The 18,699-nt window shown below is 38.8% G+C and overlaps 1 protein-coding gene across 5 annotated transcripts in view; it reads right to left on the bottom strand.

Moving 5' to 3' along the window:
* LOC128690643 (quinone oxidoreductase-like protein 2 homolog) overlaps window positions 1-18,699 on the bottom strand; it is a 172,183-nt gene that overhangs the window by 27,573 nt on the left and 125,911 nt on the right. For all 5 annotated transcript variants that reach the window (XM_070089599.1, XM_070089596.1, XM_070089598.1 and 2 more), the window contains exon 5: window positions 7,896-8,087. In XM_070089599.1, the coding sequence (XP_069945700.1) occupies window positions 7,896-8,087 (192 nt within the window). The remainder of the gene's footprint in view (window positions 1-7,895; window positions 8,088-18,699) is intronic.

Below are 18,699 nucleotides of genomic sequence, written 5' to 3'. Positions count from 1 at the left end.
CAGTCTCCAACATCTTAGCCCTCCATGTTTCTGGTCCCCCATGTGGCTCTAGGTTTTCTCAGTCAATCTCTTTATGATTGAAATCCCCCATTATAAGCAATTTTGTCCTACCCATATGAGCCCTCCTGGCCACTTCAGCTAGTGTATCCACCATTGCCCTACTGCGCACATCATACTCTTCTCTTGTTCTCCTGCTGTTAAGTGGTGGGTTATACATCACTGCTATCATCACCTTTGGACCACCAGTCTGAAGTGTTCCTACAATGAAGTCGTCTGTTTCCCTTCTTTCCATTCCTCCCATCTCCTCAAAACTCCACTGGTTTTTTATGAGCAATGCTACTCGTCCCCCTCCTCTGTTCTCTCTGTCTTTCCTCATGATCTGATATCCAGGTGGAAAAATTGCATCTGTTATCATCCCTGTAAGTTTTGTCTCTGTTAGTGCTATGATGTCAGGTGATGCATCAATAATGCATTCTTGCCACTCTTCACTCTTATTTGTTATTCCATCTGCATTGGTGTACCATACCTTTAGCTTCCTTTCCATTACTGTATTTTGGGAGATGGAAGAGGAAGGTACAGGGTGGGAGGGTGGGAGGCAGGGTGCAATATTATGGGAGGCTGCTGTGATTGTGGAATTAGTGCTTGGGGGGTGGTGGCTTTGGAGTGAGGTTCATTTCTGTTTACTGTGTTTGGTTGATATGTGGTGGCAGGGGTTGAGAGGTTTATGTTAGCATTTGTGTTTGATGTTCCCCCAAAGGCTGAGTTTTCCTGTCTGTCGTTACCTGTCCTGTCTCTCTTTCCTTCCACTGTTTCTGTCTTGCTCTCATTTTCAGTTGTTCCCTTTCCTTTCGTGTTCTGTCTCGATTTAGTAACACTTTTTGATAATCTGGAGAGTCCTTTAACAGTGATTTCTGTTGTAGTATCCTGTTCCTTACCACATCTGTCTTGAATGTCAATCTGATTGGTCGATTTTTTTCCCTCGAATACCCCCCCCCGCAAGCCTGTGAAAATTTTCTACCTGAGACATGTCCCTCTCTCCTGTTATTGCAATGATGTTCTTAATCTCTGTTTTCTCCCAATGCTTTCTTTCATCATAGGTCTGCCCTTCAGCCTCCTGAAGCCCATGAATAATTATTGACCTCTCCCTCTCCTCTTCCCATTTCTTTTCCCTCTGTATCTCTGGATCTGATTTAAGCATCTCTTTTGCTGTTTCCCTAATCATCTCCCAGACACCATGATGGCCTGATATTACTGCTGCAAAAGACTGCTGAGATCCATCCCCTTCTTCAGTCCCCTCGCTGCCTGCTGATGTTCCCATTTCAGTCATCTTGCTCCTTTCGGATCTCATCTTTAGATCCTGCTTCAGCACATCCATTTCTTCCTCCAATCTCTGTATCTTTGCCTCAGCTACTACAGCTCGTGATCCCCACTTCTTGCTCTCTGCAGATATTTGTTCCAGCATGTTATTGCACAGCTCGTTTAACCTTTTCTCTCATTGTTGTTCCGTTTTGTTCTTGAGCCTTTCTACCCATTCTTCCTTTTCCGACCAGCCATCATCAGTTCCCTTGCCTTTACGTCCTCCCTTTTGAGAGCCCATTTTGTTTTTATCCTGTTGGGATGTTCTAGCCGCTTCAGCTTATCATAAAAATGTGTGTGTGGTGATGGGATTTATGAGCTAATGTGTTAGGTTAGGTGTGCGTGTGTGTGTGTGTGTGTGTGTGTGTGTGTGTGTGTGTGTGTGTGTGTGTGTGTGTGTGTGTGTGTGTGTGTGTGTGTGTGTGTGTGTAAGTGTGTGTACTCACCTATTTCACCTATTTGTGGTTGCAGGGGTCGAGTCATAGCTCCTGGCCCCGCCTCTTCACTGATTGCTACTAGGTCCTCTCTCTCCCTGCTACATGAGCTTTATCATACCTCGCCTTAAAACTATGTATGGTTCCCGCCTCCACTACTTCACTTTCTAGACTATTCCATGACTTGACTACTCTATGACTGAAGAAATACTTCCTAACATCCCTTCGATTCATCTGAGTCTTCAACTTCCAATTGTGACCTCTTGTGTCTGTGTCCCATCTCTGGAACATCCTGTCTTTGTCCACCTTGTCTATTCCACGCAGTATTTTATATGTCATTATCATGTCTCCCCTGACCCTCCTGTCCTCCAGTGTCGTCAGGCCGATTTCCCTTAATCTTTCTTCATAGGACATTCCCCTTAGCTCTGGAACTAACCTTGTCGCAAACCTTTGTACTTTCTCTAGTTTCTTGACGTGCTTTATCAAGTGCGGGTTCCAAACAGGTGCTGCATACTCCAGTATGGGCCTGACATACACAGTGTACAGTGTCTTGAACGATTCCTTACTAAGGTATCGGAATGCTGTTCTCAGGTTTGCCAGGCGCCCATATGCTGCAGCAGTTATCTGGTTGATGTGTGCTTCCGGAGACATGCTCAGTGTTATACTCACCCCAAGATCTTTCTCCTTGAGTGAGGTTTGCAGTCTTTGGCCACCTAGCCTATACTCGGTCTGTGGTCTTCTGTGCCCTTCCCCTATCTTCATGACTTTGCATTTGGCAGGATTAAATTCGAGAAGCCATTTGCTGGACCAGGTGTCCAGTCTGTCCAGGTCTCTTTGAAGTCCTGCCTGGTCCTCATCAGATTTAATTCTCCTCATTAACTTCACATCATCTGCAAACAGGGACACTTCTGAGTCTAACCCTTCCATCATGTCGTTCACATATACCAAAAATAGCACTGGTCCTAGGACCGACCCCTGTGGGACCCCGCTCGTCACAGGTGCCCACTGTGATACATCATTACGTATCATGACTCGTTGTTGTCTCCCTGTCAGGTATTCTCTGATCCATTGCAGTGCCCTTCCTGTTATATGCGCCTGATGCTCTAGCTTCTGCACTAATCTCTTGTGAGGAACTGTGTCAAAGGCCTTCTTGCAGTCCAAGAAGATGCAATCAACCCACCCCTCTCTCTCGTGTCTTACTTCTGTTATTTTATCATAAAACTCCAGAAGGTTTGTGACACAGGATTTGCCTTCCATGAATCCGTGCTGGTTGGCATTTATACTTTTGTTCCGTTCCAGGTGCTCCACCACTCTCCTGTGTGTGTGTGTGTGTGTGTGTGTGTGTGTGTGTGTGTGTGTGTGTGTGTGTGTGTGTGTGTGTGTGTGTGTGTGTGTGTGTGTGTGTGTGTGTATGGGTGTGTATGTGAGTGCGTGTTACTCTTTTGAAGGTTTACTAGCTTGTCATACTTTGAAAAAGAGAGGGGGGGGTCACGTTAACACAGTGTATGTGTGTGTGTGTGTGTGTGTGTGTGTGTGTGTGTGTGTGTGTGTGTGTGTGTGTGTGTGTGTGTGTGTGTGTGTGTGTGTGTGTGTGTGGGTGTGTGGGTGTGTGGGTGTGTGGGTGTGTGGGTGTGTGGGTGTGTGGGTGTGTGGGTGTGTGGGTGTGTGGGTGTGTGGGTGTGTGGGTGTGTGGGGGTGTGTGGGTGTGTGCGCGCGCGTGCCCGAGCATGAGCATGTTGGAGTCACAACTTCACAATACTTCTTGTACACCTACCTTGTAACCTTGCCTTGCATGCTCCTTACTACTGTCTGTATCTCATTTACACAGACTAATATTAAAACACACATACTTCTCTTGGGGTATGTTAAAAATTACAACACTTTCAAGTCATGGTATGTCTTGAATCAATAAATAATACTATTTAATGCTACCTCAATAACAAAAGAGGTACTAATCAATTTTGCTGAAAATTTTGATTTTACTCTAATTTTAAAAATAGTCCATTATTATAACACATGTAAGACTCAGTATGAAACTAATATACAATTCATACATGCCAATCCCCAATAATAGTATACTTTAATATACATTATGTCTACGAGTCACCAAAAATTTGCTTAGACACATATCTACATATCATTAGCAGTGGCAGCTTGTGTATAGGCACTGCGGAACTGCAGCACCCCGTATTTTCACTCAATATTATCGATAACATTCAATTAATAATGAGTCTTTTTTTCTTTAATTCTTTCTTTATACTTGTACATTATATAATCCTTAAGCTTTATGTCAGTAGCCATCCCCTAGTACATGAAAAAATTACAAAAATCCTTGTATGGAACTGTGCGCTTCACAGTTCCATCGATTCTGTTTGGCTGTTGTGCGCATGTGCACATGTCTAAGATAAGAAGCTGCATACTAGGTAGAGAGAGCACTGTCACTGATGCAGTGCTGACCCTGTTGTGCAAGTGTAAGGTAGTGTTTCTTTCTGACTCAGCGACGTGTGTTGTGCTTAAAAACCATGTATACCATATTCTTGAATGTGATAAAGTGTATAATCAAATGATTATTACACTTTCAGCTATTTTATTTAATTCATAGTTTTTTCGGTCCTTTTATTTTACAGAAAATTTAAATAATTTAATCATGGCCTCCTTGCATCCCCAAGAAATAAGTTCTGTGACTGTAAGTGAACTTCAACAGCTTAAGTTTTCACAGTTGTCTCTCCATGAGAAAGTTACAGTTAAGAAAAGAGGCTGTTCAACAAGTGATATTCACAATGGCTAAAAATTTTCTGAAGCAGCGCCTCCACTAATTTTAGATACGAGCCGCCACTGACCAGTAGGTATAAACAACAATTTAATAATTTATCGTTCATGTTAAGTTGTAAATATGTTACCATGCCTCCATAAAAAAAATAACTGAACTTTAACCTCTTTGCTGTCAGAAGCCACAAAATTAATACTGCTAATAATGTTGCCATTAAAAAAAAAAAACGTAATTTCTTCTGAAATGATAGAAAATCTTTCTTTGAAGGTAATGATACCAAAAGTGTGAAATATTACAGAAACTTATGTAATTACACAGGTGAAAAGTTAGTAGTCTGTGCCTGATTTATACATCAACCAAATTCTTAGCTATTTCACTAGTATGCCTTCTGTTCTATTGATTGAGCAAAAGAACTACCATATAAAGTACACAGGAGTTGATAATTTGGCCAATTTTATGCAAAATTTAAAAAATCCAATTTAACAACAGTAAAAAACAAAAAGGGTTGACATTCCAGCCACTATAGCAACACTTCCTCTGTTCATTAATCATGTCCTCAGGCCTCTCCTATTTTACACTTGCCCACTATTTTGAATTCATCATCACATAAAAAATCAATGATTTACCCTATTTTTCAGATGACAAAATATAAAAAAGGAATAATTGGTCATTGTTTATGGCATCTCAATAGGTGAATCAAACCTAGTAAAAACTCATAAACAGACTGGGGGTGTAGCCTTACCTGTCCTCAGGAAAATTGTCAAAAATCGAATATTTCTACTACCTTGAGTCAAGTTTCAAGCTACTTCTGGCCCTGAAACCAACCAAAACCATTCAATTTCAGCAGAATTTCTTCAATTCTATCAAATGATACCAAGAAACAGTCAATAAAACCATAAAAACCATCATAGAAAACACCCCAAATTCACTATTTTAAACCAAACCCTTTAAGTAGTTTACTTTTTTCATCATGCACTGCATGGAGCAGGATTTTTTTTAATAATGTGAACACTCACCCCAAAGACTTATTCTCTCATGTCTAGGCTAAAATTTACTGCCAACAGCTTACATTTGAAGGAATGGTGCACAAAATGGTGACCCAAGTAAGCAACTCTAGCTTACGTACGAGACAGTGAAGGAGTTAAAATGCTATTTATTAAGCATTAACCACTAATGAAATAGTGTTAGAAAATAATTTAATATTTTTATATATAATGTTAAGAGAGAGGGTAATTGTTTTCATTTTTATAAATATCAATATTCTCCATGGGGAAATGGAACAGAATTCTTCCTCCATAAGCCATGCATGTCATATGAGACGACTCAAATGCCGGGAGCAAGGGCATAGTAACCCTTTCTTCTGTATAAATTACTAAATTTTAAAAGAGAATCTTCGTTTTTCTTGTTAGGTCACCGTGCCTCGGTAGATACGCAAATAACCCGCACATAAAAGAGAAAAGCTTACGACGACGTTTCGGTCCGACAATTGAATTTGTCGATGGTCCAAGTCGGACCGAAACGTCGTCGTAAGCTTCTCTCTTTTATGTGCGGGTTATTTGTGTATCATTCCAGTCACGGTATTGTGCCTTTTTTGTTATTTATTCTTGGTAGATACGGCCAGTTTGTTGAAAAAAAAAAATCAACATCTGTTTTCAAAAACACCATGTTATAAAAAGCTAGTTCACAGTCCCTTTATTAATGTCTGTAACTTAAACAGTATTTCTCTTCTCATTCCATGGGGGAGAAGAGAAGAATCATTCTTGCATAAGCCATGTGTCATAAGAGGCAACTAAAATGCCAGGAGCAAGGGGCTCGTGACCCCCTTCTCCTGTAAAAAGAAGAAAAACTTTTGTTTCTTCTTTTTGGGTCAGCCTGCCTTGGGTCAGCCTGCCTTGGGTCAGCCTGCCTTGGGTCAGCCTGCCTCAGTGGAAGACAGTTGGTGTGTTAAAAAATAAACTGTCTCAATTACAGTTAACAAATTTTACGTTCTGATTAACATTTACCAGTTTCTTCCTTTTTAAATTGCTAGTATGACCTTATTTTAAACTTTATTACCTCTTAAATTATTATAACTGTTAATACAGATAACAATATTCAACTCATAATCTAAACTGTTCAATATCAACAAAAGAACTGTTAGAGTAGTCTGAGACCTAGTTTAAATCTGCTAGATTTTTTTTTCAATCCACTGGCTGTCTCCCACCATGGCAGGTGACCCAAAAAAGAAGAAACACTTTCATACAGCTTTCTCCTTTTTTTTTTTTTTTTTTTTTTTACATTTAGTAATTTATACAGGAGAAGGGGTTACTAGCCCCTTGTTCCCAGCATTTTTACTCACGGGAGGCTCCTTGATGCTCGTGAAGGGGTCTTGATGTAGTGAATTGGATCTGTGCTCCAGTTCCCTGAAGTGAGCCTGAATATCTTCCATCCCCCCTTCCCCACAGGCGTTGTATAATCCCTACAGGTATAGCGCTCCCCCATGATTATAATATAATAATAATCCTGGCATTTTAGTCACCTCTTATGATACACATGGTTGCCAGAAATGTTGTCTAATTATTGGAATTTCATAAAAGTGGAAAACGCACTGTTAACCTGAGAACTAACGTACTTTTTTTAAATAAAGGTATTATCAATATTGCTACTATTTATTATAAAGTGCAGTGTGCAGCTTCTTGCCTGTTTACCAGGAAGCAAGTTTATGAAGTTTTATCATTTACTTATTTCATTTCTCTGTTGTTATTATTTACCACTGTGAGTAATTAGAAGGCATGGATCCTGATCTGGCATAGAGATCAAAACCGAAGTTTTATCAGAAAAATGCTGAACCATTACTTTAACTTCACAATTTATTGTATAACATGCTCTCTGATACTTATTTGTCAATGTCATAAAATGCTGTAGCACAATGAATGCATAAAAATAATGAAAAAACAACTTTGCCATAAATGTAAGATAGCCATTTTTTTAACACACTGGCCATTTCCCACCAAGGTTGGGTGACCCATAAAAAGAAGAAACACTTTCATCATCATTCACTCCACTGTCTTCCTAGAGGCATACTGATACACCAGTTTAACCCTTAAACTGTCCAAACATAGATCTACGTTTGCTCGTGTAGCACTCCGAATGTAGATCTGTTTTTTCACATAAAAAAGCACATAAAATTGAACGTAGATCTATGTTCGGAGCACTACAAGAGTGAACATAGATCTACTCATTCAGAGTGCAGACACTCAAGTCCAGCTAACTGGTTTCCCTTGAATCCCTTCAAGATATACGTATTTTAATTAATAAAAAGGAAAGTCACGAAGTGTGAATAATCACAAACATACCTTAGCTTTATAAACATTTGCAGCCAAGTCTACTGCCGCCAACCCTAAGCCGCCAGCAGCAGCTGTGATCAGAACTGTACTGTTTTCTTGGACTCCAGCTCGTCGCTGTAATCCAATCAAGGAAGTAGCATATGCATCAACCAGAGCAGCTCCGGTATCAAAACCAACTGCATGGTCAACCATCCACACATCCTTAACACAGGGGAAAACACATTAACAAATAAGTGAATACTAACAAATGAATACATACCACCAACTGGTTGAATACTAACAAAAAAGTTAATTCACAAGTCAAACTACCAAGTAATATTAAATGTTTATCCATCATTTAAACTGAATTTGATCATACAGTATTTTAATTTTATGGTGATAAAAACAGATATGCATACGAATGGTAAGATAAATCAAAGACTAAATGAGAAAGATGAAAGGTAGGTTGAGTGCAGAGGCTTCTAAAGAAACAAATACAATAATTTATTTCTTTTATGCAATATACTGTACAGGTAATGTAGGTTACAAGTAATAAAATATTGTTAGGCACAAAAAGAAAGTCACAAGAATGTGGTGCATTCTGCAGAAAAAAGTTCATTAATGGAGACAACAACAAAAAAGCATGTACAGAAGGCACTGCTTTACAGCGCCTCACTTTACAGCATTTTGCTAATACAGCATTTTTCAATTCTACCTATTCTTTATTTATTTAGACTTCCTACAATAAATATAAGCTAAGACTGCAAACATTTTAAGGTAAGTAATATGTGTACTGTATATGCATTTTTTAGGCCTAGCTCTATTTCTCACTTAATATATAATAGTGTAAACATGTTATCAGGCTATTATATGCATTTGAAACTGAAAAAAGGCTGTTTCACTTTACAGCAATTTTTGCTTTACAGCAGTACCCAAAAACCTAACCTGCTGTATAAGCAGGGCCCTTCTGTACCAGGACATATTATGTAACTATTATGTAGAGAATAATGAATACGGAAGTTAGAAGACAGTGTGGCGGTATGAAGAATACACTTAAGGGAACAAATGAGGTGTTGTTGAGACGGTCTGATCGTTTAGAAGAGATGGAGTAAGGTAAGTTGACCAAGATGTTGTATAAATACAATACAGGGATGAAATACAAGGAGGAATAAGAGAAATCAAAGGAATTTTTTTTTTTTTATTTAGCAAAATTGGATACATCAGTAGTGTGCTGCTATCCTCTTCTGCATGATAGTTATTCAGTGGAAACATAAGCTAATCATCTTTCCCATGTCATATTCCCTCACCCAGGATGAGATTTACTGTGTTGTAATCTGTCATCCTTAGTTGAAGACTTCAACAGGGCAGGTAAGATATCATCCAATGCTCCACTGAAGGTTCATCAGCTATGAAAACTTCAAATGTTTCCTTCTGGTATAGCTGGAGTTACTGTCACTTCGGAACTGACATCTCTCAGGAGAGATTATCCCATACACAGGCGAAACAGATTATGAAGATATCTCCATCATCCCACAGCAAAAACAAGAGAAATTATATAGAGGAGACAGAGGAAAAAGAAAGTAATTTGTTAATGTCTGGGGTCATGACAGTGGCAGGGTTAATTTCAGAGGGGCCATGACAGTGAAAGAGTTAACCAAGTGCTATTATCCTAAGATTCTGGATCTATACTTGGATATACAGAGGAGTGTAATGGCATTATCTAGGCGTGACTAGATAATGCCAGATGTGATGCCAGCAACATCACATCATACTGCTACTTGCCTCTTATTTATAGTGGGCTGAATGCAGCCCAGGCTGATTCATTCTCTCACTGGCAAAATTCCAAGCAGTCATCTCTTGATAAGAAAGCTTCCTAGCTGTCTTATCAGAGGTGTGCAGACATTACAATACCCCCCACCCAGAGGGCCAATGGTGGGTCACCATCTGGAAAAGACCCGGGTCGGGACAAGACTGGCAAACCTACTACAGTACAATACAGACATTACAATTCATACTGTGTGTCGAACCGAGGCACCCTCACCCACCTCTAAAACTCTCAATTTCCCTGACTCTATTCATAAATATTACCTTGCTTAACCCTTTGACTGTCGCGGCCGTATATATACGTCTTACGAGGTACCATGTTTGACGTATATATACTCATAAATTCTAGCGGCTTCAAATCAAGCAGAAGAAAGCTGGTAGGCCCACATGTGAGAGAATGGGTCTGTGTGGTCAGTGTGCACCATATAAAAAAAAATCCTGGAGCATGCAGTGCATAATGAGAAAAAAAAAAACTCCAACCATTTTTTTAATTAAAATGCCGACTTTGTGGTCTATTTTCGTATAGTATTTATGGTTGTATTCTAGTTTTCTTGGTCTCATTTGATAGAATGGAAAACATATTATAGAAATAAAGGTGATTTTGGTTGATTTTACTAAAGTAAGAACCTAGAAATGGAGCTCAAAGTAGGGGAAATGTTTGATTTTTGCCAATGTTCAAAAGTAAACAAATGATGCCATTGTCCAATAAATGTCCAACTAGCCATTCTAATATGCAGTCATGAATGGGTTGATGTTATTTGTACAATTATTACAGTATTGCAATACTCTGCATAATAGTAAGTCTTCTATTTTTTGTTTGAATAAAAATTCAAAATAGAAAGCAAGAGTAATATCAGAGGGGCCTGGAGACATGACTGATGAGCAAAGAAAATGTTATTTTAGAGCCAGGAATGTCTGCATTGTTCATTCTGGACCTTATTTTGAAATTGTCATATTTTTTAGTTTTCGTGAAATTGGCCAAATTGCAAATTTATGACCACATTATTAGGTAGTTCAAATCGGTAAATGGGCAGTTTCTTGTACTCAATCAATAGAAAAAATGGAGTTCTAAAGAAATAGCTATGAGTTTGGGTGACTGGAACAGTGGAATTAGCCGAAAATAGGGCTCAAAGTGGGCGAAATCGCTGATTTGTAAACAGCGCCGCTAACTTCGTGAGAGCATAATTCCGTCAGTTTTCCATCAAATTTCGTTTTTTTGGTGTCATTTCAATCGGGAAAAGATTCTCTATCATTTCATAAGAAAAAATATTTTTTTTTTTTTTTTTAAATTTTGCGACACCAGGAGACACCTCAGGATTGGGGGTTGCGACAGTCAAAGGGTTAAATTCCAACAGCACATCAAATCCCAAAAACCATTTGTCTTTACTCTGATCTAGCATGCTAACACATTCTGACCAGATGCTCAAGCCACTTCTGCCCAAAACTTCTTTTATCCCCCTTCATAATGCCACTATATACTCTCAAGTATATAGTGACTGCACTGTAATAAGTATACAAGAATGGGACCAAGAGAGGAAGGTAAAGTAGAGGTAAGGCTGGTAGTAGTACTGTAATAGCAGTAGGACTTTCTACCACCACTTCTACTACTTCCACTACCACTTTTTCTTCCTCTCTTGGTCCTGTCCCTGTCCCCCTCATCTATGCATACTGGCTCCCTTACTCTATTGTGTTGGTGTGACTTTGTAAATGATCCAAGTAGGATTAAAATGCCATCTTAAGTTTCTCTCTCCTGTATGCGGGTTATTTGTGCATTGTTCCAGTCATGATACTGTGCTTTTTTTTCTGTTCTTTATATCATCCAAGTACTTTTTCTCCTTCACATCCATGCTGCTTCTCTTGAAGGATTATAAAATGACATGAGAAGGCAGTCAGGAAGGATTTCTTAATCCCCTTAACAAAAGGAATTCAAATGCCAAAATTGATAGCAGAGAAAAAAAATCAGTGCCCAAGGAATACTAGAAAGTACCTGTATTTTTTCCATATAGTTACTTCACAAACTAAAAAATGAAGAATAAAGTCATAATACCATGGTTGGAACAATTCACAAATAACCCACAGTGCTCTTTTCTGTCATGTTAGAGATTACAGCCAACTTATTAACTGATCCTCTGCTATAACTATCTTCCCTTCTTCCGGCCTTCACAGATGCTGTCTTCTTGAATTATCTCTTAGATATAGCATTTTTAACAGAAATTTTAGTCCTGGCTTTGCTTCTGTAAAGACCTTTCTTTCTCGAAATAATGGCAAATGCTCTAATCTTCAGAACACTCTTGACTTGGCCTGGCCTTTACCAACTCTTTACCTAAATGAGGAGGTGGAAGTGCTGCTTAAATGTCTCATTTATAAACCTGTTGGTTTTCTGAACCATTAACATAATAGTGCTCATTATGATGATGATGATGATGACTTCATTATGTTTTATTAAAGACAGGTTACCACAGTCTTAGCCATGCTGTTGTAGCCATAAACAGGTAATAACACAGGTAATTATATGCCATCCTTTGGAATTAGCTAAAAATCGCACCACATATATTTCTGCATGCAAACCTAAATATCACCCACCTCTGTACAAACCTTAAACCTTCAATAACCCAACAAAAAGCTGCTGTGTGGATGGTCACCAACTCCTGTGCCAGACAGCACACTCCTCCATTTTTCAAAAGCTTTGAACCTACTAAATATACAAGACATACACTCATATTATTATGCCTACTATATGTACAGCACATTAAACTGCAATATCAACCCTCTGCTTAAACTTCCTTTTGATAGCTACAACAGAACACACAGTCACAATACAAGGCACAAAGCACTCTTTGACGTCCCTCGTGTCAGTCTCACACTATGCAAAAATGCAGAGCACATAAAGGGCCTGAAGATCTGGAATTCACTACCTGCACTGCTAAAAGATCCCCTGACTGCATTCAAGTTTAGGGCTATGCTTAAAAATCATCTCATTGAGATCTCAATACTAAACAACACAACTTCTAATAAGTATGAAGCAACTTTCCCATATATTATATGACCTCTAGTCTATGAAAACATCTGCTAATCCATAATATGGTACTGTTTGAACCATTATTTGTAATACTGCCATTTGCTATGCACAACTTTGTATCTCAATGTACTCGTGGAGCCCCTGATGAAAAGCAGGGGAGCCACAAGTACATTGAGAGACAACACAATAAGTGTCAAGGGCCCCCCAACTGTTCAGTTGCTTCCCAGCATACATAAGGGGGATCACCAATAGACCCCTGGCTGTCTTCAAGAAGACACTGGATGGGCACCTAAAGTCAGTACCTGACCAACCGGGCTGTGGTTCGTACATCAGCTTGCGTGCAGCCAGCAATAACAGCCTGGTTGATCAGACCCTGATCCACCATGAGGCCTGGTCTCAGACCGGGCCGCGGGGGCGTTACCATCCCGAAACGCTCTCCAGGTAAATTTCAAGATTATTCTTATAAGCCTCCATCTTTGACTACCTTGCATTAGTAGTAAAATAAAGATTTATTAAAGAAATAACCGCTCTTATCTTGTCTAGACTTAAGTAGTTTTTAAGTACAGTGGACCCTCGGTTTACTATATTATTTCATTCCAGCAGTATGTTCAGGTGCCAGTACTGAACGAATTTGTTCCCATAAGGAATATTGTGAATTAGATTAGTCCATTTCAGACCCACAAACATACACGTACAAATGCACTTACATAAATACACTTACATAATTGGTTGCATTGGGAGCTGATCGTAAAACGGGGGTTCACTGTATTAGGATTAGTCTGCCCAAAATGCCCCGGCGTGATACTGACTTTCTTTGTACTTAGCAAATCAAAATTGTAATTACACATTGCAACCTTTGCTAAGAAATAAATTTTTTATTTTTTATCTTAATTATAGATCATGTTGAAATAAAGAATCTCTTCTCATTACTTGTAATCATAATTCAACTTTAAAGAAATAGTTGTCTGCTTGTTTGTTCTCTTGGTAATGCCTAAATTTGTTGTTTGTATACCTTTAATGTCCTTATATATAAGCAAATAATAATTATTACCATTGCAGTCTTAAGTGAGGCCTTAAGCTTGCCTGAAATGCTCCACATAACCATGGGCTTTCTGCATCCACAATCAAATGTCACCCAAACACTACACAATACACAACCATCTCTGTACAAACAATGTTATATTGTAGAAATAAATCTTTGAAATTGATATTTGATATTAGATATTGATATTGAGAATGTTGGTCAGTTGCCATGCTGCTGTGCACACACTGAGGGACAAACAATGTATCCCCGCCCTCATAACTTGGGATACATTGTGAAAAATAGTCATCTTGTGGAAAACAGCATTATGGAAAGTGAAGAACAAGTGGAAAAAAACAGGATTATATCCACAGACCTCAAAAAAAATATATAAAAAATTCCACATTTTGGTACACAAAAAAATAAACTTTAGCTTACAACATTAATGTAGGTTAATGTGGGCCTATTGGGCCGAGGTAAATGTAGTAGGTACATCATTAAACTGTTGTATATGCGCACTAGATGCATGCATATACAACAGTGTAGATAGTCCTCCAAACAGCAAATATCTCCACTTCTCCTTTAGTGCAATGCATATTTAGTGGCTCAGTGCCTACATTTGTATTAAATTATGTATCAAATTATGTATATCTACTGTAATTTCTGTGTATGGCTCATAAGAAATTAATAAAACTTAATCCTTTCACTGTCAAGACCCCTGCTCACAAACTTGTTCTCAATGTCAAAGAATTTAAAAAAAATTATTTTTTCTTGTGAAATGATAGAAAATCTTTTCCTGATGGCAATGACACCAAATGTATGAAATTTGATGGAAAACGTATGGAATTACGCTCTTGCAAAGTTAGCGGTCTTGGCGATATATATACATCGGCGATTTCACCCACTTTAAGAGCTATTTTCAATGAATTCTATTGTTCCAGTCGACCAAACTCATAGCTATTTTGCTAGAACTCCATTTGTTGTATCCGTTGCGTACGAGAAATCACCCATTTACTGGTTTCAACTACCTAATAAAATGGTCAGAAATTGGCAATTTGGCCAATTTCACACGGATTTAAAAAGATGCCAATTTCAAAATAGGGTACAGAATAAACAATGCAGACATTCCTGGAACTAAAATAACATTTTTCTCTGTTCATTAGTCACATCTCCAGGCCCTTCTTATATTACTCTTGCTTTCCATTGTGAATTTTTATTCACACAAAAAATAGAAGATTTACTGTTATGCAGACTACTGCATTATTGTAGTAATTGTATAAATAATGTTTAATGTCAACCCATTCATGACCGTGTATTAGACTGGCCAGTTGGACACGTATTGGACGGGTGACATCATTTGTTTACTCTTGAACATTGGTAAAAATTGAATATTTCTGCTAATTTGACCTCAATTTCAAGGTACTTTTCATCATGAAACCAATCAAAATCATCTCTATTTCTGTAATATATCTTCCATTTTATCAAATGAGACCAAGAAAACGAGAATACAACAATAAATACCATACAAAAATACACCTCAAAATCGGCGTTGTGGACCAAAAACACAATCGGAGTTTTTTCTCATTATGCACTGCGTGCTGCAGGATTTTTTTTATACTGCGCATATTGACCACGCAGGTCCATTCTCTCACATGTAGATCTACCGGCTCTCTCCTGGTAGATTTGAAGCAGCTAGAATTTTGGGGTATTAATTTGGCACCAACACTGGCTTGTAAGCCATAATAATATGACACCGACAGAGAAAGGGTTAATTACAGCCTCTCCTCACTTAGCGACGGACTCATTTACCAACAACTCAGCCTTACGACGGACTCTCTGTCCAGTATGCATACCTAAATAATGTATATTAGAGCTGATTTCCTCTATTCAATTTATTATGGTATACAGTACACTACTGTATAAACATTTAAAAATATATAAGAAATGTTATAAATGGTACAAAGGTGACATTAAAACAATGTCAAAGATGGTTGACACAAACCCACTACCATTATAGTATGATCCTCACTTAGCGACAAATTCATTTACTGATGTGGTCTTAGGAATGGAACTCAGTCATTAACCCTTTCAGGGTTTCGGCCGTACTAGTACGGCTTACACGCCAGGGTTTTTGACGTACTAGTACGCATAAATTCTAGTACCTTTAAATCTCGCGGGAAAAGGCTGGTAGGCCTAGATGTGAGAGAATGGGTGTGTGCGGTAGAAAAAAATCTGGGACCCAGTGGCGCATTGTGGGAACGCCATTTTAGTAGACCTTGTTCACCATGCCTCGCATAAGAAGCTCCTAACTCCTCAGTGAATTGGGACACTTTTGTTCCCCAGTGATAGTTCTAATATAGATGGAAGTGCCAGTGAAGATGAGTTTCAAAGTTTTGGTGAGGTTGTGACCGAAACTAATGACCATAATATCGGTAATAGTGAGGAAAACCCAGACAACCCTCAGCCTTCCACCTCTGCTGCTGGGCCGTCTTCTTTACGTTCAGTTGTACCAAAATCAAAGAGGAAACTCCTATTTTCCCAAATCCCGGACTCAGATGTGAGCATTGGTGATGATAGTGATAGCGAATATGAACTACAAGTTCTTGAAACCAGTTCCAATAGTGATAGTGAAGTGGAATATTCTCCAGTGAAGCGTCAGTATATTCCAAGGGGAAGGAGTACATCTAGGAGTACATCCCATGGCTGTACAACAGGAACAGACAGTGAAAATGACGATGATAGTGTTGCAATTGGGATGGAATACCAGCCTCCACAACCACAACCACCTGTCAATGTCCAGTACCCACCAGCAGACCGCACCTGGGATTGGCAGGAAGCTGTCAATTTTGTTCCAAATCCCCACCAGTTTGATGAAAGCCAAAGTGGAATACAGCCATTTTGTACACTGGGAAACAATGCCAGTGAACTGGAATGTTTTGAGTTATTCTTTGGCGAACCCCTGATGGAAATTATTGTCAGGGAAAGCAACAGATACTACGAGTACACCATGGCAAACACAATACTTTCACCAAAATCACGTCTACACCAGTGGAAGGAGACAACTGTGGTTGAGATGTATCTTTTCTTTGCCACAACAATGCTTATGCCACATGTGTATAAGCACAGTGTGAAATCATACTGGTCAACAGACCGCCTGATTGCAACCCCAGGTTTCAGTGATATAATGGGAGTGAATCGATTTGTGCTACTATTACATATGCTTCACTTCTCAGACAAAACCAGGCCTGACAGAAACGACAAGTTATATAAGACTAGGAATGTGTTTGTGTATCTGAAAGAGAAATTTAGTATGTATTTTTATCCTTCCAGGAAGCTTGTAATTGACGAGTCTTTGATTCTGTTCAAAGGAAGACTCTCTTTCAAGCAGTACATACCAAGCAAGAGGAAACACTTTGGTATAAAGTTGTTTGTGCTTTGTGATTGTTACAGTGGTCTGTATTGGATATTATTGCGTACACTGGAAGTTATACATCGCAAAATACCAGGAAGTTATTGGGCGTCTCTGGTGATGTGGTTAGAACAATGATAGAACCATACCTTGGTAAGGGGCATATATTATATACTGATAACTGGTGCACAAGCCCCTCACTCAGTGATTTTTTGCGAGTGAACACAACAGATGTGCGTGGCACAGTGCATGCAAATCGTAAACATATGCCCAGGTTTGACGCTGGCACTCGTAGAGGTGAGGTGCAGGCGTTTGCTGCCAATGACATCATGGCATTTCGGCGGCATGACAAACGAGATATCACACTGTTGTCATCAGTTCACCCTAATGAAATAGCAGACACTGGCAGGCAGCATAGAGAAAGCAATGAACCCATTCTAAAACCTGCAGCTGTGATTGATTACACTCTCAATATGCACTCAGTAGACAAATGTGACATGCAGATTGGGTTTGCTGATTGTGTTTGCAAGAGTTATAAGTGGTACATAAAACTCTTTTTCCATCTTCTGGACATTTCCATGCTCAATGCTTATATGTATAAGATGAGGACCAGAAACAAACCACCATATGGCGAGTTCTGTTTGTCTGTCATCAGACAAATAGTATTCAAGTACCAAGGAACAACACCTGCAATAGACCGATCACTAAATTATCAACAACTTCCTGCTCGTCTGAAGCATGGTGATCACTTCCTAATAAAACTGCCTGCTACTGCTTTCAAGAAAAAGGCTCAGAAGAGGTGTTACGTCAGTGCACATACAAAAAAAAAAACGCCCACAACAACGCAGAGAGACTCGTTTTATGTGTGAGGAGTGTAAAACACCACTGTGCATGACACCATGTTTCAAAGACTTCTACAGGCTGCAGAACTTCTAGAAACATTCCCTATGACTGTATATGTGTATATAAAATATAGAAAAATAGTAATAAACAACATTTTATATCGTTTGTGTGTATAAACAAGAATTATAAATAATATAAGGACAACAGTGTTTGTGCAGCTACTGTGCAGGAAATAAAGAGAAAAAACTTATAAAATAGTGCTCATATTGGTCTCACAGGCCATAAAAGTTACTTGGAAAAAAAAATTAAAAAATAATAGAAAATAGTACCTAAAAAAGAAAATAAAGTAATACCGGGTGATGGCAGTCGGTGATGTTACCATATAGGGGGCATTTTCTGTCAACTTCATGCCTCCATATCTTGGTAAGTATTGATGGTAAAAATTTTTTGTTTAGCCTATAATGTTTAGAAAAAAAAACTATCTTTTCATAAGAAAAAATAATTTTTTTTTCTTTTAAATTTTGGCGACCCTGAGAACAAATCCCTGAGAGGGCCTGGCGACCCTGAAAGGGTTAAGTGAGGAGAGGCTGTACTTTTTTAAAGAAAAACTTTCAGCATCATTCACTTTATCACTGTCTTGCCAGAGTTACGCTCACAATAGTTATAAAATTGCAATATTAACACTCCTCCTTCAGAGTGCAGCCACTGTACTTCCCAT

Source organism: Cherax quadricarinatus, chromosome 29, assembly GCF_038502225.1.
Source record: "Cherax quadricarinatus isolate ZL_2023a chromosome 29, ASM3850222v1, whole genome shotgun sequence".
Lineage (NCBI taxonomy): Eukaryota > Metazoa > Arthropoda > Malacostraca > Decapoda > Parastacidae > Cherax > Cherax quadricarinatus.
This window is presented reverse-complemented; position numbering and strand designations above follow the sequence as displayed.